The sequence below is a fragment of the Squalius cephalus genome (assembly GCF_949319135.1).
Source record: "Squalius cephalus genome assembly, chromosome: 17".
Classification (NCBI taxonomy): Eukaryota; Metazoa; Chordata; class Actinopteri; order Cypriniformes; family Leuciscidae; genus Squalius; species Squalius cephalus.
The window spans coordinates 6,040,493-6,063,978 of NC_137138.1; the positions used below are offsets into that span (position 1 = coordinate 6,040,493).

Sequence of the window (23,486 nt, forward strand, 5' to 3'; positions counted from 1 at the left end):
AATGTGTTGCTTAGCCTTTTCTTCGGGAAACAAAGCCAGCCATTTTATTGATTTGTCTTTTACAAACGGTCTTTTAACCGCAAGGACTCACAGTCGCCGTAAACATAAATAACAGAGCTGCCAAAAACGTCTAGACTCAAACTGCCCCTAAAAAAATCCTAAATGACCTTCATAGGTCAATCCTCTGCTATCACTGCATGATAAAGCACCGATTCCTTTTCATGCAATTCCAGTTTTTTGACACTTTTGTCCCATATAGTATGATGTCATTAGGCTACAGTAAAATAGTTAAATTCTGTTTGTCAGTTAAAAATAATCACCTAAGGTGAAAACATTAAAATGGCCTTCCAATGAGAAATAATTATTTCCTCTAATTTTTACTATCACTTATGTTCATTATATTTTCACATTAAACATATATCACTATTTTATTTATATTATTTTATTTACTTAAAATGCATTATTCAGTCATCATATGTTATCCTAATGTTTGGGCAACCAAATATGTCGCTGCAAAGCATGCTTCCTCTTGTAATTGCAGTCATTGATCCTGATCTGATGTCCCCTAAACCCTTGCATCGTCGTCTTTCTTTAATGGTTTGAAACCAGTCTAGGTTGCAATCCCTCCCTGCCCCATTGGTGCTGATGAGAGGGAGTGGAGCGCGTCACCGACTGCGCGCGCTCTGCATTCGTGACGCGCATTCTGCAGGAGCGTCGCGTCTTTGCAGGTGATGCGAGATTTCTAGCCCTCCGCATACAGAAGATTCACCTCAGTGGGCAGTGATACTATCGCTTTCTCTGACATATGCACGGGCAGACTGCTCAAACGCGACACTGAGGCGAACGGCAGCTGCTATGGAGACTGAGCGCGCATCAGTGCCTGTGAGGACGGTAAACACGCGCGGGTGTGCCTCGACGTGTCTTCTCAATCTGTAGGGCAAAAGCGACCGTGGCTTTCTCTTCTGAAGGATGGGCTACTCAGATCCGACATATAGTAGAGATCTGCTAGGAAACAGATCCCTTTGTTTTATTTTCATATGTGCTTTTGGACTGGTCACTTTATTGCAGCAAATCCTCTATGGCAAGAACTACATTAAAAGGTAAGATGATGATTTTTATCAATGGTGCATAATGCAAAAAAAGTTCTGTGTGGGTATCTGTTCTGTATAATAAAGCAAAATTTATACTTATAATATGAAAGTCTTAAGCAGTTATTCTTAGATTCTAGTCATATTGCACCCATATTGCTTCAAAACCTCTTAAATTTGAGCTCCATTAAATCATGCCATACACAGTCCCTTGAATGACTGTCTATGCAGCGAGACGCTTAAGTCTGTTTTTCTTCTTCCTCTGTTTATTTTTCTCTTCTCTTCCTGATTTGTTTTTTTTTTCTTTCTATCTTCAGCCCTTTAAACAGCTCATACATCTTGCATAAACCTGTGTGACAGCAAAAATCCATATATTGCAGAACCTTATCCAGTTATGTCCATAATACGAGGCTATAAAAAAAAACAGTGCTCTGGAAGACTGCACTGGAAGACTGTGATGTAGCCTCTGTTGTTTTTTTGTTTTGTTTTTTTTGCATGAGCACATAGCCTAGATTCAAGCGCTGGAAATGAATTATGCATTGAAATCATGGTGCTGTTTCATAAGACCCAGATTTCATGCCTTTTTTGGGTCCACTTACATCAAAATGACATCATACTAAGAATAAGCCCCGGAAGGTGAATCATTTTCGAGTTTTTTTGGGAGCGGAGGTAAGCAGAGTGAGATGGCTCAGCATTGCGAGGGTGTTTGAGTGTGCGTGTGTGTGTGTTTGTCTATGTAAAATGGCGTCTCTCGTAAGAAGCGCCCCCAGTGCATTATGGTTCCTGCGTCCCAGCAGATGCCCATATGCTGAATTCGAGCTTTCTAACACTCCCACCTGAACCCCCCTCCTGCGTCCACCTCTAACACACACTCAGCATTCATGACATCAGAGCCTGATGGCTGCTTTTCGATTGCATGAATGCTGTCCTGTACCCCGTATCTATTCTGCTGAAGTGGAGAGAAACAAGCGTACGGGTGGGTGATGGTTTCGGCTTTAATGTAACATGCAAACTGCAGATTCAAAACCGTGCAGCAATGGAGACCAAATGGAGACTTTTGAGACTTTTCTCCCTATTTTTTGTTTCCTTAGTGTTTCAAAGCAGATCTGTGACTAAAAAACTGAGCTCAGATTTACTAAGAAACCATATGCTTTCATTATGAAAATGAACTTAAAACCAAGTCATAGTCTAAATATGAAACATTTGTCTTCCAAGACCAAGTTATCTGGGTCATTCTATATTTTTAGTGGTGTTTTGCCAAGGCGAATGGTATTTTCTACTGCTAAATGGCCAAATGATTATTGCTATATTTCTGTTTATGGCTTTGACCAAATCCCAAACCCTGGTGAATGATAAAAAATAGTTTAAAAATCCCATAGACTTAAAGAGGGTGTAAAGCCTAATTAAGGTTTTTTGTAGCAGAACTGCTCATTTGGCTTGGATCAATAAACATTTATTTTGGAAAGTCATAGAAACACTATCATGGACCCCCCCCCCCCCCAACCCCCCACCCCCCGAATGGCGAAAGAATCACTATAGAATTTACCCTTGATGACTTCCGGTTTTGAGAATCCCTGAAAATTTCCATGGTTCTCAGACGCACAAGTCGTCATAGGTAAACTTCTATAGTGGGAGACGACAGCAAATTTCATTTTTATATTCCCATTTGCTCTAGTAGCAAAAGAAAAAATCAATGATAGCTTTCCACGACTTTCCAAGAGAGGAGAGAAATATCAAGAGATTGATTACAGCCGTCAGAGGAGAGAAAGATGAATTTGCCATCACTCTCTCAGCTGTAGAAACACCTTCGCAGCTGTGTTCATTTGTTTAAAAATGAAAATATGAAAAACACTGGATATGCGATGTTGATAACTGTGAAAACGCGCCATCACATGTGTGATTGGTGTATCACAGCAAGATAATGGTAAGACATTTATTGATTTTTGAGCTACATGCAACATGCGTCCCAATTACTATTTTGATTAATTGGAAAACATTCAACACAACGAATCATTAACAAACGACTGTTATGAACCGATTTTTTAAAGTAAATCAAAAACTGCATCCGAAGTTGCGTACTTCCCTACTATAGGTGAAAAACAGAATTTGACAAGAGTGATATGTCTGAATTCCCAGTAGACAAAAAGTACCCGGATGACCTAGTACTTCCGGCTTCTGCACTGTAAACTCTAATTGACCCTACTTAAAAAAGCATGCAAACCGATTGACTTAAAACAACTAAGTAAAGTGAAATAGGAATTGATAATGTTCTGATAATTGCTGTTAGTCTAGTTCACTTACACACGAGTACTAGCAACTATAAAAGAACTGTAAGTACTTGATAATTTACTTCATAGATTTATTCTTGACTTAGTAAAGCTACTCAGAATTACTGACTCCCAGAGTGCACAGCGGCTTAAAAAATTAAGCAATTGCATAAAATGCAAAACAATTGATAAAACAAATAAATAAATATGTAATTATTGCCATTGATTTGTTTTGCATGCTGAATGTTGATGTCTGTGTGTGACTCAAGCAAGGTCAGTTGCAAGATATTGTCACAACTACGTGGGGATTTTATCAAGGCGCTTATTACATAAGTGTTAGCAATAGAATTATAACAATTATAAACTGGGTAATGATCTGGTTGAAGGTCACCTTTTTAAAGCAACATATTTATTACTTCTATTCCTTTGAAACCACAAATAACTGTGATTTCTTGTTGCATCACTTTCATCAATAGGAAGAGAATTATAGTCATATAAATGAAGTTCCAAGTGCCCAACCGAAGGGAACACTAATCGCCATAATGACGACTTAAAACAAAACCATTTTAGGAAATCAACATCAATTTATGATCTTATGTGTTCTTCTCTCAGACTTTTCAGTTGTATTGACAATTCAACATTCAAGATGACTTTGGAAAATGAATGAATGCAACTAAGGAAGACATAACTGCAGAAGTGGAGGAAATTAGTGAAAATGATATTAAGAATTGCCACTGCTTTTTTTTTGGTAGTCAAACCAACCAATTAATGTTGTGTTTTCTAATTAAGAAATGCATATGAGAATAGTACAGAATATTAAATTTTTACAATTAAGTTAAGACATTAAGTAAAGTGAATGGTTTTTAGCGGTCACAAAGCTTATTCAAAATAAGTACCTTCTCAAGAGAGTATGCCATTTCGGACACAGCCATACGCCCTTACAGTCGGATCTTTTCATGAATCAATCAAAGGACTCAAGAGATACCGGTTTGACTCAGTCTGGAATCTGAACTGGGTTCTGAATCAACATGTAACTTATCATGAAATGCAAATTAATTAAGGCATTTTGTGTAATAATGACATGTAGCCTAACACTTTGTTTTTTCAATGCTTTATAAATATTGATTCTAAAAGTGTTTTTAATGCAATGTGAGAATATAATAGACTACTAGTATTACTAGCCGTTTTGCCCAACTTTGAGCACCACTTACACATTTTCTTCAGAAAATGTCAAAATGTCACCATTAAAGGTGCAGTAAGTGATTTCTGAGAAATGCTGTTGAAAGTGGATCAGACCGAGCACCAAAACACACTTGTAGCCAATCAGCAGAAAGGGGCGTGTCCACTCATTACTAGGGGGAGGTGCCTGTGCATAGCGTGTTTTAGGGCTGGGCGGTATATTGAGTTTGTATGATATATCGATATATTTTTTAGAAACGATATGGAATGAGGCAATACCGTTTATATCGATACAGTAGTTTGATACGAGCACATCTGAAAAATAGCGGAGGACGCAGTGTGAGCTGCTGCAGTCAATGTAGTACAATTTGTCCTAAACATAACACAAGCTCATATTAAGGGCTTCAAACTAACTGGTAAGATAGTTAACAAGTTTAAAACAGCTTGCCCAGTCAGATGCTCTGACAGATAGGCTATTGTTGCTGACTGACAGATAAATACTTGCGCTGTTGCGTTTGAGATGTGGTGCTTTCCTCAGTGCTTAACACATTTCACAAGTATATTCTCCATCTGTAAATGTTAGAAAGTCAAACAAATATGTCCATTTCACTGTCAGGAGAGGACGAGCCTTCTGCAAGTAAATCTCCGCTAAAATTCAAGCTTCTGTGAACGAGCGCCGCCGCGCGCATGCGTGCCAAACAGACGGAGCACAATGCAATAATTCGGACTAAAATATACATATTGCTAAAATATTTGTTGTTGTTGTGACAATAAATGTGCCATATGTGGAATTTTAAACCTACAAGTAAGTATATTTTTATGAAAGTGATCATTATAATGGGTTAATCAAATGCAGGCTAATATAATTAGTTTGTGCTTTTTATTTTTTTTTATTTTCATTTTCAGTTTAACCTTTAGTCAATTTAAAAACAAAAGCATTATTTTTATTTTTAGATTGTAATGTTACAATTTTAGAATGTAATGTGATATTAACACCCTTTTTTGCACATAATATATTGCATAGCCTACATTACATTCTCTATATTTGTTTCCTTCAATATCAACATTGTTTGTAGGATATCACTGGGCAGGATGTGAAATAATTAAAAAAATAAATAAATACAGATTTTCTTTATCCAAATAGAAAAACGTAGAAAGTACAGAGATATATATCGTATATCGCCGTTTAATAAAAAAATACCGAGATATGATTTTTTGGCCATATCGCCCAGCCCTATAGCGTGTTTGTGAATTTGGGGGCGGAGCTTTCAAGATAGGGGTGTGGTCCTTTTGTCTAGGGGCGTGTTTGTTTTGGTGATTTCAAACATCAACAGCGTTTCTCATAAATCGCTTACTGCACCTTTAAATCTCCTGCACTAATGGAAGAGCAACCTCTGAGCAATGCAGTCTGTATATGCACTGCAGCATATGTGTGAGCATGTGACAGTGAAGTTATTTTGATATTTACATCTCAGCATCAAAGCAGTGACAAACACAGCTCTCAGATTGCTGCTCTCACGCCGGCCTGGCTGCCGCTGTGGAGACACTGACAAACGCATGCATTAATAATGCATCCACAGAACTGAATAAAGCCACAGGTCAAATTACATTAGAATTATTATAAGCACTTTATGGCGGAATTGGCCTTCTAATGCCATTGCAATTATTCTTAAAGCTGTCATGTGGTGCAGAGGTTGGCGCGGAGTTACAACAATCGCACTGAACTGGCCGGGGAAAGAAGCGATTGCTGTTTATAGATATTTATGCATATGAATATATTGCATCAAGGTTATTTTTATTATGATTTCCTCCTAGCTTACACTGCTACATTTAGGATCAGCCTCTGCAGTTTTGTGCCAGGATTGAAATTGTCCTGGAGATATTGATTTGCTAAGTGCAGAAAAAGTATTGACATTTAGATACATCTTCAGCTGTGACCTTATCTACTCGTCTGCAGAATAGCATTCTCTCTCTCTCTCTCTCTCTCTCTCTCTCTCTCTCTCTCTCTCTCCTCACATTAGCAGCTGAGTTTGCATTTCTCATCCTAGTCACAGTGTTTACAGGAATTTGAAGAGCTGGGGCCTCATGTATCAATCTTGCGTGCGCACAAAAACTTTGCGTACGCCAGCTTTCACGCTCACGGTCGGATGTACTCCTCCACGCCAATTTCATGTCTGGCGTACGTACATTTCTCATTGTTTTTGTCCATTGGCGACTCTTACAGGCAATGAAGTGAAGTTGCAAACATTACACAACGAATTGTTCTACAAGTCTAACGCACCACCACCTGTGGGAAGCATTGCTATTAATTTGCAATTTATAAAATAATTGACATATATTATCACACGAGCCTTATGGGAATATTCTATCAATTATGCAATTAAGTAAGAACATATAAAAGCATATGCAAATTGATACAACCCTTAGTCTATGGCAATGGCAGCTTTGGCCTTATTAGAGGACATTGCTAATGGCAGAATCCGAAGAGAACGAGTTTTTAGGGACCACGATGATTTTCTGATTTAAGGTCTTTTCCTTTTGTTATTAATTCCGGAGGATAAAGTTCCAAATAAAATATTTTTTCTCGTTTCTACCTCCGATAGTAGCACCTCCAATTCACTTTCTGTAAAGTTTCGTTTCTTGCCGCTTGCTTTAGCCATTTTCTTACTGCTTTCTTTTGCCAAAGTGGACTCATTACCGTATTTAAATTGATTTAATTAAGGGAGGAGACTGGGTGGGGCGTTGTGCTCGTGCACGTGCACTCAATTTTACGTTAATTGGGATGTACAAAGAGAATATGCGTGGGATCCTTCGTACGCAGAGATTCATACATCTGTTTTTTTTTGTGCGTACGCACATTTACAGCTTTGTCCGTACGCAATGTTTTTGTATGAATTCAACGCAAGTCTTTGTACATGAGGCCCCTGATGTCCACATTAAACTGATTCTTTCAGGATATGTGCACGTCGGCTACTACAGCGAATTTGAAACTTGTGTACTTTCTCTTCAGGGACAATAATGTACCAAAAAATGAGATGGCATCATGTTGTTCACAGATTTATTTATTTTTTCTAGTGAAATGCTATCTATATGAAACTGACTGATTGGTTTATTAAAAAAAAAATCTAATACATTCACTAATACATTAAAAAAAAAAAAAAAAAAAAAATCCTAGGTAGCCTACATATTTAGTTTTTTTATTATGATTTGTGACCCTGGACCACAAAACCAGTCACATGGGTCAATTTTTTTAAATCTGATTTATACATAATCTGAAAGCATAAATAAATAAATAAGCTTTCCATTGATGTATGGTTTGTTAGGATAGGACAATATTTGGCATGAAACTATTTGAACATCTGGAATCTGAGGGTGCAAAAAACATCGAAAAATTGAGAAAACCCTTTAAAGTTGTCCATTTATGTTCGAGATTGTGCTGCATTCACTCACAAAAATAAATGTTTTATATATTTACGGTAGGAAATGTACTAAATATCTTCATGGAACATGATCTTTATCCTAATGATTTTCGGCATAAAAGAAAAATCGATAATTTTGACCCATGCAATGTATTGTTGGCTATTGCCACAAATATGACTGGTTTTGTGATCCAGGGTCAATTTTTTTTACAATATAAGGCAGCAATGTCTTATCTCCCAAATGCCTGTAAATAATCAGGATTATTGCTTTTCTTCTAACCCAGCATATGTCTGATCTCTCGCTCTCTCTCTCTCTTTTTGTTTACCAGTGTTTTAATCCATTAAGCATTGAAGCAAAATAAGCATCAGTAAGATTAATATCCAGAAACATGCTAAATAAGACCATGTGCAGGGTGAAGACTTGCAACATCTGTCCTCAGTTTTAAATACTATATACCGTTCAAAGGTTTGAGGTCAGTAAGATTTTCTTGTTTTTGAAAGAAATTGATTATTTTATTCAGCAAGGATGCATTCAATTGATCAAAAGTGACTGTAAAGACATTTATAATGTTACAAAAGACAAAATGTAGACCTATTTCCAACTCTTTTTCATAATCATTGATAATAACCAGAAATGTTTCTTGAGCAGCAAATCATCATATTAGAATGATTTCTGAAGGATCATGTGACACTGAAGACTGGAGTAATGATGCTGAAAGTTCAGCTTTGATCAATAAATTACATTCTAAAAATATATTCAAATAGAAAAGAGTTTAAATTGTAATAATATCTCACAATATTACAGTTTTTACTGTATTCTTCGTCAAATAAATGCAGCCTTGATTTTGAAAACTTGAAAAAAGTCTTACCGACCCCAAACCTTTGAATGGTAGGCTAATACATGTCTTCAGTTCAGATACAATTATCCAGTGTTTTCCTGAATTTATTGTGATGTTTGTGACAGAGAGAAGGTCTAATGACTTTCGAACTGCATTTGAACATCTGCATTTGATTATTGACACATGAAGTGTCTAAATACTAGGGGTGTAACGGTACACAAAAATAACCGGGAAAAAAACCCCATCGAGAATGTTTTTTTATTTAATATTTTGTATTTTTCTGGTACTAAATTATATTTATACAGTAGTTATAATCCATTTATTCACTTTTTGAGCATGGACCTAAAAATGATATTTCCAACTTTAACTGTCTTGAATGCTTTTGAGCACAGACAGTTTGGTCTCTTTTTAAAGGCGACAAAGTTTAAAAAAGTGAACTTGATTTTTTTTTGTTGATTTTTTTATTTAATGTTATAAAAAATGCAAAAACACCATTTTCAATATTTATAATAAATATATATTTTGCAAAACGCTTTATACTCTAAAACTGTGAGAAAATCAAAGCCATAAATCTAAACAAGCTGTGATCCAAATTTGAGGTTGCTGTCTCAAAAAACGAGCTTTCAGGAAGAGTTTGTTTGTGCGCAGTACCAAACGTTTCCACTAGATGAAATTCGTCTCCCATTCATTTCCAATACAAGTGTGTTGTACGAACCATACAACTGTGGCTATTTTTTTTCAGGACCATTCAACATTTTCGAATCATGTCCATGATTTGTGTGTGTATGTGTGTGTGTGTGTGTGTGTGTGTGTGTGTGTACTTGTACAACTATCTTTGTGAGGACCAGTTTGAGTTTTAGACCATTGGAGTGAGGAGGGCAAAGAGAGTAAAGTGAGGACATTTTGGCCGGTCCTCACTTTCTGAGACCCCTTTAAAGGCCTGTTTGAGGGTCAAGACTTGGTTTTAGGGATAAGGTTATAATGAGGTTAAGGGTCGGTTTAGGGTAAGGGTTTGGGTTAGGCACTTAGTTGTGATGGGTAAGGCTAGGGTAAGCGGCTAGAGATCGCATTGTGTCAATGAGTGTCCTCATAAAGATAGGTGTACAAGAATGTGTGTGTGTGTGTGTGTTCACACAGCAAGTGCCAAAACCTTTAAAAATAAACAGCAACACACATCTGACAGTAGGGCAAACCAATGTTTTAGTTTGAAGCACGACACAGAGTTTGAGAGCATTTCCACTGTTTTCGTTCAGTACACAAGTGAAAGACTCATCCGGAAAATGTTAGGTACATGTCCCGTTACACCCCTTCTAAACACTTGGTTACACTTTATTTTAAGGTGTCATTGTTACAGTGTAATTATATATTTAAGTACTGAGTAATATTAATTAACTACATGTACTTACTATAGGGTTAGGGTAGGATTAGGATTTGATTGAGGGTTAGTTATGCATAATTTACTGTTATTACTATGGTAAGTACATGTAACACATGTAACAAGGACACTGTAAAATAAAGTGTTACCGAACACTTTTGTCGTCACTGTAGGCTGCAGCTGATAATGATGATATTTCTGTAAATGTACAAGACTTGTTATTTCCAGTATGTGAAGGGCTGTTCTGGTCTGCATCTTTGTCATGTCACTTGTCCGATCTGGAAGATTTTCAGTAACAGCATACACAAAGTTGTACATACTTTGATAAGCCATCAATGAAACAACTCAAATCTTACAAATCTGTGTGTTTTTGACATTTATTTGCTGCCTTTGAACAAATAAATGAAACCTTAAACGACCTGCCTCATTTTTTCACTAGTGGGCAACAGTTTTCCCGCCTCAAAGGAGAGGAGGTGGGCAACTGGAGCGGGCTCATTAGTTACCCCGATGATGGAGGGATGAAGCCGGCCAGAAATGGGAGGAAAAGGTACAAAACCGCACAGAAACCTCTCAACAACAACACCAACACTCTAGAGAGACAGTGAGAGAGAGAGAGAAAGTGAGAGAGAGAGAGAGAGAGAGAGAGAGAGAGAATGCCACACAGCCAATGATCAGCCGCTTGCATGTATGGACTGGAGACACATCTAATCCCATCAGCCAATCAGATGAGCTGTGGCAGCTAAAACCACTTCACGATTATCAGAGCGAATCAGAGGGCCAGGACTAATTAGAGTTTCACTTTTATATTTCCATAGGAGAAATTAAGCACAGCAGTAATCGCTTCAGGAAGTATTTGTCCCATTCGCTTTCTCCAAACCAACCTGCTGTGAAATGAATCGCAACCTCATAAACTTTGATTTGAATTGAAAGTTTGAACATCTGAGAAAAAATAGACAAAGGTGTAAGTCTGTGTTTTTTTCACAATGGAGTACTAACTAACTTATATTGCACAATATATAGCCTACATGTGTACTAGCTAATTTGAAATCGTAATGAAATGCTACTTTTTGTAAAACATCTCAGCTGTAATTACTTGTGGGTTATTCGTCACACTGGAAGGGGAAGGAAATGTTGGGCACATTGCATTGTGGGAAACAGTATTCCATGCAGTTTGCTTTATTGTATAGTGCAAGTTATTTGCATGTCGAAATATCTGAACAAAGCCACTGCACTTAAATGAGAATTGACTTATCCCATAAAGCATTGCTAAAATTGTAGATGAATCAAATTATTGCACAATATAAACCAATTTACCTTTAATAAGTAAATAATTTTAGAAAATACAATATATTTTACGGTTATTGCAACATACAGTTATTAAACATATTTATTAAATTATGTATTATTAAATATGATATAAATGCTACACAGCCCTGCATCTTGATTTTTTTTTTTTTTTTATTGCTGATTTGCAAAAAAAAGGCCTATTATTACTTAAATATGATTTTTCATCATATACTAAATATGTATGAGCTTGTATGCACTTATCAAAATAGCAAAGGCAGTTAAATGTCAAAGGTGTGGTTTTAATGGGTTTCTGCGGGTCTTAAAAAGGTCTTAAAAAGTATTTTTTCACCCTCACACAAATTAAGGACCAAAAAAAGTTTTAAAGGGGAAAGCCTTAAATTCATAAAATTATGTCATTAAATGTTGCAAAAAAAATATCTTCCTCAGGATTTCTGTCCCGTTTTCCAATACAAATGTTTAAACATCTTTAAATCAAGATACATTTACTTGAGATGCAGATGTCAAATGAAGTCTTGAAGAATTAAGTGAGTTTGAGAACAAGAACAAATATCTGTCAGTTATATTTCTGAGCCATTGGCAGATATTTCTTCTTGTTTCAATCATAAACTCACTTCATTTTGACCAGTTTCACAGAAAACAAGACTTTGTATTAAATAAATGTATCTTGATTTAGCAATCTTTAGACATTTGCACTTCAATACAAGACAAAAATACAGAGGAAGAGCATAATTTTTTTGTAGTGTGATCAGCAAAAAAGTGATTTCCATATTCTAGCGGTTGTGAACAGAGCGATTTAAGCTTTTTTTTTTGTTGTTGTAAAATTAATTAAAAAGTAATGGATATCTGTTGCAAGTTGTATTTCAAGACTCTGAAGTGTTCTTATACATTACATTTAGAGAACATACTGGTGTATTGAGTTCCCTTCAATTCTTTACTTGGTCTTAAAAAGGTCTTAAAAAGGTCTTAAATGCAAACCTTCGTAAAACCTGCAGAAACCCTGAGTATTTAAAATATATCATTGAACTTAGTCGGCAAAGGAGTGCAAAAACAAATGTCAACAAACTTTTCGCACTGTTCGGATGTAGTAAAACATTCACAGATGAAGTGTTTCCTTCTGTCACTGGCCATAATTGTAACCTTGAAATCATGGATTAGCCATAAAATAATGTCAAACATTTTGTGAGAAAACAAAACAGGCACTATTTTTGGAATCAGCACCCCAAAATTAGTACAAAACAAGGATTGGGTTTCATTCAGCAAATATGATGCAGTGTGGTGTTATTTATAGTATTATAATGGGGCTAAAGGCGCACCGGGGTAAAAGGCGCATTTACCGTGATTCTCTTTTAAACCACTAGATGGACCAAAGTTGATTCTGCAATAATTTGATCTAATATTTGATTTTTAATAAAAAAATTAATAAAAAAATATATATATATTTTGAATATATTTTGAGACAAACGTCTTCTTAATGATTTTCAGTTTTGTTAAAGGTAAGAATATGTAGAAGTATGGTATTTGGGGTAAACGGTGCCCCTGCTGTCACAATAATTAATATGGTAATAAATATCTGGCTGACTTTTCCATTTGTTGACATGACATGGTTAGATTCAGATGAGAAATATCAAATATTAAGTCGGGGTGTCCACCTTAGAGATAATACCCATATTTATAATGAAACCATAATATTTTAATCATATCAATCATATCATATAATAAAATGTCATTTTTTTTGTTACCAAAGCTATATTAATTTATAATGGGATCTCATTCAGTGCTTTCATAATTTTTTTTAATAACTTTGTTTCTGTACTTTTAAAATGAACATATTTTAATGACAGTATATTCATTTAACAAAAATGAGTACAAAAATAGTTCAAGCATTGCTAAAGTGATTGTATTGAACAAGTATGAACGTTAGACATTATTAAAAACACATTATTTTAGCTAAAGTATTTGTATAAATAATGTGTGCTGTGTGTGCCACCATTTTTAACCAAACAAACCACTTTTATGATTTATTCTCACACAAAACCTATTCTCCATCAATTTTCAATAAAAGCACGTTTTCCTCACGATGTGCCTTTAGCCCCGCTGTATTTAAGTGACGATTGTGTGGAGAAAACGGATGGGATGTGTACCCGGGGAACCCTGCTGTTGTGCTCTGTTGTGGTTTTCAGGAACTGAAGGGTCATTGAACCACACGTTCAAACTCTAAACCTAATCCACTTGTATGCATCTCGACAGATGTGTCCGTCAGAGTTTTCAGCACTCTGAGGCTCAGATCACCGTAGTTTTCACGCCGTGCCTAGCTGATTTGCAGAAGAAAAAAAAAGACAAAAAGAAAAGGTAGGCCACACTGATGGCATCTCCAGTTCACCTCCTTGCCAACCCTTGAGGATGTCTCTTCTTCGTCTTCTTTTCCATCGAGGGTCCGACTGCTCATGCTCAGTGCTCGGCACACCGCCGATCCGTTTCTGCATGTTGTCTGCAACTTTCCATCCGCCCTTGACCTCTGACCTCTGACCCCATCACCCCCTTCCCCTCTACCTGAGGATGGGAGACCCTCCTTGTGTTCTTCTGGATGTCATGGGTCCCTGTTTCTGTGTCCCATCATGCATTTCTTACCCCCCCCCCCCCCACACACCTCACCTGTGTGTGTCATGAGCACACTTGAGTGTGTGTGTGTGCACGCAAACAGCTTGTGTAGTGGAGTGTGAGTGTGTGTGTCATGTGACTTGATTCCCGCTTGCTCATTGCACCGCCTCTTTTTGACCTAAACAAGTAGGTTTTTTTTATTTATTTTTTAACGGTTTTTCTTTTCATCAAAATGATCACAGAAGATTGTAATGTGTCATCGAGGGTGTTTGACTGATCACACATAAGGTCGCTCATGATTACCCAGTGTGCACCTCTTCAGGCTACAGCACAGTCACATGTCATGACGTCACTCCAGTCAGAGATGTATGGAATCGCTAAATGTGTTTCTTTTTCTTCCGCCTTGCCTTCCATCGCTCCTTCACTTTATTTCTCTCTTTGCTATCTCGTCATTCATCTTCATTACAAACCATTATTTTAATTATTCAAAGTAGTGTTGGTATATGGCATTTACACCACTAAACAGCATTTTATTTACTATTATTAAGAAGAAGAAGAAGAAGAAAATACAATTTAAATAAAAATACAATGAAAATATGTAATGCAATAGTAAAAGAATAAAATAATATGAAAATAATTTTGAATAATTTTGAATAATAATAATAGTTATATAATTATTATTATTATTATTAAATACTCAGCTTTTAATTTTACAGTGCAGTATTATTATTACAATAGTAATATACTAAAATTATAATATTTTAAGAATAATAATAAAATAAAATAATTGGTTACACTATTTCGATAGTCCACTTTAGACATTCTACTAACTATAAGTCACTTTGCAACTACATGTCAACTAACTGTCATTAGAGTATTAGTAGACTGTTAGGTTATGGTTAGGTGTTATAGGGTTTGGGTTAGGAGAATAAGTTGACTTGTTGCAAAGTTATTTATAGTCATATAATGTCTGTAAGAGAGCAACAAAATAAAGAGTTAGCAGATATTAAGCAGACAGTCTACTAATACTCTAATGACAGTTAGTTGACATGTAGTTGCAAAGTGACTTATAGTTAGTAGAATGAATAAAGTGAACTATAGAGATAAAGTGTTACCAAATAATTTGAATAATAATAATAATGCAAATATTTTTGTTATTATAATGACAGTTATTATTATTAGTATTAATAATATTTATATTTTTGTATTATATAGTCATATGGTCACATATGTATAATTTAGAACATGTTATTATATAACAAAGAAGAAAAAATGCTGTAGTGTTTGTAGCCTTTTACATAAAGTCATGTGCATGTTATGGGAGGCCTTTGGCTTCTGCAAAGATAGTTAGCAGCCATTTTGGCTCTGATTTCATTTTCAATATCAGTGAGTGGTCTGCAGTCCACCATTACAGTCCATTTAAAGCCCATTCAGATGGAAACTCAAAGCACTGAGTATGTTCTCATGGACGCCATGCCTGAGGCAAGGATGAAAATGGTAAACAGAGACATGAGAAAAACACTTCTTCACACACACATGCAGATTATTCATTTAGTCCATGTTTTTTTAATGCATTTTTTCTGTATTTCTGTTTCACAACCAAGGTGAGGACTCATATTTCATCCATCCAAACCCTGCTGCCTCTTCTCATTGTGGTGAAACTGTTATTTCTTTTATATTTCTCCTCAGAACATCAGCAAAGACCATTTTTAGCTGAATGTGTCTTGCATATCAGAAGGAATGTGTCTTCAAAGTTGAAGAATCCTCAAGGTTTTCTATGGAATTCCTATTATAATTTGGAACCAATCCAAATGGGAACAAACAAGACCTAGAAGAATTATGGACATATGCACATGTTTCACTATTGAAGTTGTTTTAGTTTTTTTTACAATTAACATATGTTGGATATATGAGGGCAATTTTAAACTGGAACCTGGAAACTTTAATACAATTTTATAAATTAATTTCTAGTTATGTCAAACTCTAAATTTTATTAGGTAGAAATTCCTATTTGTTAGTATATATATATGTAATATATTACACATAATATATTATACATATGTCGTAGTCTGAAAGTTCTGTCGTTAATTACTCGACCTCATGTTGTTCCAAGACAATCTTTTTGATGAAATCTGAGAGCTTTTTGTCCCTCCATTGTCAGCTACGCTGAAGCGCTCCATTAATATGGATTAGTTTTACGAGTCTATATGAACTTTTTGAAGCGTCAAAGTGGTAGTTGCGTAGACTGTCAATGGAGAGACAGAAAGCTCTCAGATTTCATCAAAAACCCCTTTATTTGTGTTCCCAAGATGAACGAAAGTCTTACGGGTTATGAGCGTGAGTCATTTTTGAATCTTAATTTTTGGGCGAACTATCAAATGCAGCGTAAATAAAGAAAATGTATTATTTGGTTCTTAGAGGATTCATATTTGATTCTGTTAGGATTGGTTCCAAGCTATGATAGAAATCCATTGGCATTCCCTCAGGATTGTTTGGCAAGACTGTAGAAAACGTGCAACAAGGATCTTCAGTTAGTCTGGAAGCCCATGGCAGTGTGTGCCGAGTGTTTGACTCTCTGTTTTCTGGCAGGTATCTGGAACGCTCCGATGGCTCTTTGGAGTTCAACTCCACTTCCTGCAAGGAACTACGGCAAGAAATCACAGATGTGAAAGTACTGACCATGTACGTTTCTCTCTCAGATGTCTGTACGTAGAGAGTAAGCAGTCCAGCGGGAGTCAGATATCCTGATGAATGTCTCATCTCAAAGGACAGACCTTGTAAAAAGAGCATCTATTTAAAGACATATAATATCTGAGCGAGAGCGCCGCTTCCTTTCCTTTCTTTGGTAGTGATTCTTAAGGAAACCGCACTTGTGCTGTTGCTGTGTTTAACTGGCTTCATGTGTGCGTGTGTTTTAGGGTGAAGACATCAGAGCTGTTTGAGCGATGGAGGAACCTGCAGGCGTGTAAGTGGGAGCAAAACAAGGAAGAGTCGGATCATTTCAAGTGAGTCCCACAAGCACACGTCCACTTTTTCCTTCTATCCCACAACGTCAACACAGTCATAATGGGGCGTCTCTGTCAAAGGAATGATGCCATCTCTCTTGATGTCCAATAGGATTCTTTTGTTGTAACGAAGTGATGGTGATGTCATCTCTCCCCCTGTCCAATAGAATGTCTCTGTCACGTTGCTGCAATGCCCCCTCCTTCCTGTTTACCACGAAGAGAAACACTCCCTCGGGCACTAAACTGCGTTACGAGGTGGATACCAGTGGAATCTTGCACATCAGCCCGGAGATTTTTAAAATGCTCCCTGATGTGAGTGAGCGTAGAGTTAAATCATCTTTAAAGTGCTTGTTTTTGAAGAATTAACTAATCGGAATTTCATCATCATTTAGAACCATTCCTAATTGGAATTTTCATATTTAGATTCCGCTAGTTTGGAACATTTAGTTTCTAAGAGGATAAAAAATGGACATCAAAAAGAAAAGAAACTCTAATGGAGTTTCCAATAAAATAGAACTTGAGGTATTCGTAATGTATGTTATAATGCTTTATATATTTTCAGATATAATTGTAACCTAGTTAAAATGCATTCAATTTGTACAGGTTCCTTATTCCATCTGAGATTAGTTGTTTGTCATGTGTTTTAATGCATTGCCTGTATATACGCATTATAATGTATTATAACGGTGGTTACAGTTATTAATGAGATCATGCAATGCATTATAAGGCTCATTACAAGGCATACAGTAATTCATTCAAATACTTTTATAATGCATTATATATAAAGGCTTTAAGTGTTACCAAGTTGCACAAAATCTGATTCTCATTATGTGAATCAATTAGGATTCTTTTAAAACTGATTCCAATAGGAATAGATTGCTTTACCAGAAGTGCAGGAGAAGATATTATATCTGCACACATGAGATCTTTTTGCACACACAGATGTAATTGTTCTACAGTTGAGCCACACCCTGACTAACATTACGAATCTTTAAGCATCAAGGCAAGCGTTACCTAGCAACTTCTGCAGTGATCACACCCTAGAAACTCAATGCCTGCAACAGTTGCCAAGCAACCATCTCCAATCAATCATCCCTGCAATCCCATTTCGGTTCCTCCTGTCCTGTTTCTGAAAGTATTCTCTGCTCTGACTGCAGGACATGCCCTATTCCAAATCCCAGTTTAAGAAATGTGCTGTCATCGGGAACGGCGGCATCATCAAAAGCAGCAAGTGTGGACGAGAGATTGATGCCGCTGACTTTGTCTTCCGGTAAAATGCAGAAGCGCTGTGTGTGTGTGTGTGTGTGTGTTTGTTTACATCATGGGAATATTTAGAGACCATCTAATCATGTTCAATCTCTCTTTCAGATGTAATATTCCTCCCATCTCAGATGTGTACAGTGAAGATGTGGGATCTAAGACTGATCTTGTAACTATAAATCCCAGCATTATAACTGAGAGGTACACACTGCACACACACACACACACACACAAACACAAACACATCTACTGAATGTGATCTCGTTACTACACATCTACTGAATGTGATCTCGTTACTAGTCATACGTAAAATGTACACATACATTTAATATAGGAGTGAATATTATATAATAAATAGGATTAAATATTATATAATATAAAGCTTGTTTTTGTAAGGATACACACATTCACTGACCACTTAATATTTAAAATCATATCATTATTATTATTGCATTGTAGACATTTTTTTTATCCCTATTTATCATCACAGTAATATGTCTGGGGTTTTTACTTTAGTGATTTTTACATGTTTATGTATTAACCTCATTAACACTGATGATTGTTGTTACTTTTATATAATATTTTTTACTGTAATCATTTTATAAAAAAGACAGCACAACAAGTATTAACATGATGAATATTAATACTTTACAATTGAAATAATTTATAGATATTTTTAGCATTATGATATTGAGAGTTTGGAGATAAAATTTGTAATAAGCATGAAAAGCCTAACTTAAAATAGGCTTAATTTTTCTTTAAGCAAAAAATAAATAATAATAATAATTAGTGCAGTCAAATCATATCTAACATTAGTCTTTGTTTACATAATACGTGTATATATATATTATTATATTTATATATATTATATATGTCTATGTGTATAGTGTATACACACACACATACACACACACATATATTTATAAATACATATACACATTATATGTATGTATAGATACACAGACACCCACATACACACATAATATATATAAATATAATAATATATATATACACACCGACATATATTATGTGAACAAAAACTTTTATGCTAGATGCGATTAATCGATTTGTCAGAACTAATATGTAAATGTATTTATTTTTAGGGGGGTGAAATATAATCTAGACATATTCTCAGCAGGTCCTTCTAAGAAATGTGTGCTATAACTATCCTTTATGCAAAAAAATAGCTATGAATACTAATGAGATCAGTTTGCATTCCTGTAACACAACCATTCGGAGACTAAGGCCCTGTCCCAAATGGCGCACTTCATGAGGACTTTCGGTCTCGTGGACTTAAATTGCGCGTGCTCGCTGAGTCTAAGAGTCCGTAAGCCGTCCCATTCAGCATTTTAATGCTCTGAAGTGTGCTCAGCAGCGCCCCCTTTGTACCCCTGAAGCGGTCTTCCGCGAAGCCCGCATAGATGCAGGCTCCACACACTTTAACTACCCAGGAATCTTTGCGAAAGGCCAATCAGACAACAGATGGGAGGAGATTTCGCTCACGGATAATTGTTGACATAAGTCTGAGAAGAAAATATTACGGTTTTTATGACCTAGAAGTACATTTTACCAGTTGTTACCTACAGTTTATACAAACATTATGGTCATCGACCAGTGGTTGATGTCTCAAACATAATAATAACGTGTTGAATAATACGATCGCATTATGATTCATTAAATAAATAGAGCCGAATGAGTCATATGTAAATATAGTATGAATATTGAAACCTGTAAATTCATCTGAAACGCATGCACATTTTCATTATGTGATAAAATTGTAATCTTAGTTCAAATGGAATATTATGTATTATTCTGTACAACTGTATATATCATTTAAATAAGCATGATGTAGGCTATCTATTGTCTAATGCCCAGATGGCATGCACAATATCAAAATATAGAACTGTAAAATTAGGCTGTGTAGTTGACATGGAGATAAGACGTCGGAGCGCAAAAATGTGATTTCTCCTGTCCAACAACAACCAGATCGTTATTTCCGGCGTGACGATTGAGTCTGTCCCAAAAATACCTCTCAATGCGCCCTCGTGGACTCGCGCCAAGGGCCCTATAGGTCTGCACTACATGACGTCACCAAAGTGTGAACTCTTACCCCTTTTCCACCAAAAAAGAACTGGTTCGGAACTGGTGCTGGTTCAAAGTTGGTTCAACTTGCGAACCTTCTCAGAACCTGTTTGTTTTTCCACTGACTAGAGAGCCCAGCAAACGACGTCGTTACGTCACTGTGTACGTTGCCATACGTCTTAGCTTTCCCAACTTCAAGCATAACAATTACAATGTTGGACTACATCGTCTTTCTGCAAATGTTTCTCCTGGCTTTGCGATCCTATATTGGGGTCAGAAGACGACGTTTAGAACACATTTGTGCTGCTCGTCTGGATTACTATAGACGGAGGTTACGTTCGAGAAGAAGTTCGACAATAACCCCGCCCCCAGCCCCCGACGTAAGCATGACGTGGTAAAAGAACGGTTCTAGTCCAGCAAAGAGTTGGTGCCGCTTTGGAACCAATTTTCCTGGCCGAGAACCGGTTCTTTGGCTGTCGAAACACAAAGAACCGGTTCGCGAGTAGGCACCGGCTCTGGTGGAAAAGTGGTATCTGAGGAAGTCCACAAGTCCGGAGTGTGCCATTTGGGACAGGGCCTAACTCTCTCTCTCTCTCTCTCTCTCTCTCTCTCTCTCTCTCTCTCTCTCTCTCTCTCTCTCTCTCTCTCTCTCTCTCTATTTGCACCAGGTTTCAAAAGTTGGAGAAATGGAGAAAGCCATTTTATGACGTTCTCCGGAATTACGAGAACTCTTCGGTGGTTTTGCCGGCGTTTTACAACACGCGGAACACCGACGTGTCCTTCCGTGTGAAGTACATGCTGGACGACTTCCAGTCCACCCGCGGCGTGTTCTTCTTCCACCCGCAGTACCTGCTGAACGTGCAGCGCTTCTGGGGCGTGCAGGGCGTGCGAGCCAAGCGCCTGAGCAGCGGCCTGATGCTGGTCACCGCGGCCATGGAGTTATGCGAAGAAGTGCATCTCTACGGCTTCTGGGCGTTTCCCATGAACCCCTCCGGGATCTTCATAACACACCATTACTATGACAACGTCAAGCCCCGCCCCGGGTTCCACGCCATGCCGAATGAGATCTTCAACTTCATGCACATGCACGCTCGCGGCATCTTGCACGTGCACACGGGGCCCTGCAGGTGAAAAGGACGAGGGTCGGTACCTCGATCTGATTGGATCGTTTTGCAGAGCTCCTCCCGTTTACTGGCGCTACGGAACTTAGACTTATTAAGGCTGATTTAATACTTCTGTGTCGGACCTACGCCAGAGCCTCTATGCTGTAGGCAATGCGTTGGTTTTCATTTATACTTCTACGTCGTAGTCTGCGTTGAAATGGGAGCATGTGAAACCCGAGGGAGCGGTTCTAGCAGACCAATCACAGCGCTTTGCGGTCCGCGTAGAATTGACGCGTTGTTACATTTTTTGGAGAGGTGCACGTCAGGGGACGCCGCAGGGTACGCGCGCAACACACAACCTACGACGTAGCTACGGCGGGAGTTCGACGCAGAAGTATAAATTGGGCTTTACGCATGTGTACTTGCGTGTGTGCAAATCGCTGCCTTAAAGGCCAGCCGTTTTATTACTATGTGTTTTTACAAAATAATGTCTGGACGGTTGCAAAGTGGTTCGTGTTTCCTGTTCGGTGATTTTCTGTAGTTGTGTCGTATTTGTGTATCTGAGCAGATATCACGTTTTAAACTTTGTGATGAGGCTTCATGCGCCAAACAAAATAGCGACAAATGATGTAAAACAGAGCATTTTGTTTCTACGGTTTCTATTTCTGCAGAGTAGCCCCGCCCACACTGGAATCTCATTGGTCCAAAATCCCTGTCCACTCAGTTGTACATTAAACATGAAATATATTCAGATTGGATGAGATTGTGGCACGTTGCACCTGTTTAAGGCACATTGTGCCCTTTATTACAATAACACTGTTTTAAGAGCAAGTTTAACATTCATTAATAACAATGTCAGTGCATAAAGTTTGGCATGAAGTTGAACATTCCAGCTGAAACTTTTATGTATAATGGTAAATGCTTGTACATGTTTAACGCATAGTTTCTGAAGATGTATGATAATTTACAAATGAAGTAACACTTTGTGTAATCAAATCCAACACAGTTGTTTATATGTTGAGGAATGTTTTTATAGTCCATTGGTTTCTCTCTCTCACTCTCTCTCACTCTGTCTCTCTCTCTCTCTCTCTCTCTCTCTCTCTCACTCTCTCTCACTCTGTCTCTCTCTCTCACACACACACACACGCAATCAGTGATTGAGGTTTTAGTGTCTTTTAAATCGATTGATCTTGTTCATAATGCTGAACTTTATATACTTTGTTTCTTTCATATATGATATTGTGATAACAGTGTGACCTTATCACTTTACCAAGAAATCAACTTTTTAATATTTGCGATTTGAGATCCTGATTTCATGAAACTTGAAGACATCTTAAAGACATCTATCTATCTATCTATCTGTCTGTCACCACTGATTTCTTAAACTGCACAATATTATTCTGTTATTACTTTTTATTATTTATGCATTTTATTAATATTTTTTTTCTCATATTTATCATGCATTGTTTTGTTTTTTTGTTGTCAGTTAACCTACCGTTGTTTTGGTAACACATGTACAGTTATTTGTCAAGCCAATAAAGTACACAGATCTGCTTCTCTATAAAGTGAGTTCTGTGGTGTTTTTATATTATTTTTAGTCTCTCTCTCTCTCTCTCTCTCTCTCTCTCTCTCTCTCTCTCTCTCTCTCTCAAATATCCAGAGTTGGTGTCAGATGTTGATCCAGTAGTAAATAATTGATCAGTTTCAGAGGTTAATCAGTGTTAATCAGACAAACATAGTTTGATTTCTCTGGAGTTCTCCTCCTTTACCCACCCACACCCACATCCAAACACACACACACACACACACACACACACACACACACACACACACACACACACGCACGCACGCACGCACGCACGCACGCACGCACGCACGCACACACACACACACACACACACGTTTTGCTTAAAAAACTTAAGAAGTTGAAATCCACTGGAGATAAATTATGTAAGAAATAAAA

The 23,486-nt window shown here is 37.1% G+C and overlaps 1 protein-coding gene across 3 annotated transcripts; it reads left to right on the forward strand.

Annotated features, from left to right (window-relative positions):
* Positions 1–696: 696 nt before the first annotated feature.
* st8sia5 (ST8 alpha-N-acetyl-neuraminide alpha-2,8-sialyltransferase 5) lies at positions 697–23,108 on the forward strand. 3 transcript variants are annotated; one of them, XM_079846672.1, is made up of 9 exons: positions 753–1,100; positions 10,607–10,714; positions 13,723–13,824; positions 16,663–16,755; positions 16,992–17,078; positions 17,246–17,390; positions 18,236–18,348; positions 18,447–18,539; positions 21,089–23,108. In XM_079846672.1, the coding sequence occupies exons 1-9, from the start codon at positions 970–972 to the stop codon at positions 21,549–21,551; spliced, it is 1,335 nt and encodes a 444-aa protein (XP_079702798.1). In that variant the 5' UTR covers positions 753–969; the 3' UTR covers positions 21,552–23,108. The 3 variants fall into 3 exon arrangements, with proteins under 3 accessions (XP_079702799.1, XP_079702800.1, XP_079702798.1); XM_079846673.1 differs by lacking the exon at positions 13,723–13,824 and having other exon boundaries at positions 697–1,100; XM_079846674.1 differs by lacking the exons at positions 13,723–13,824; positions 16,663–16,755 and having other exon boundaries at positions 706–1,100.
* Positions 23,109–23,486: the final 378 nt, after the last annotated feature.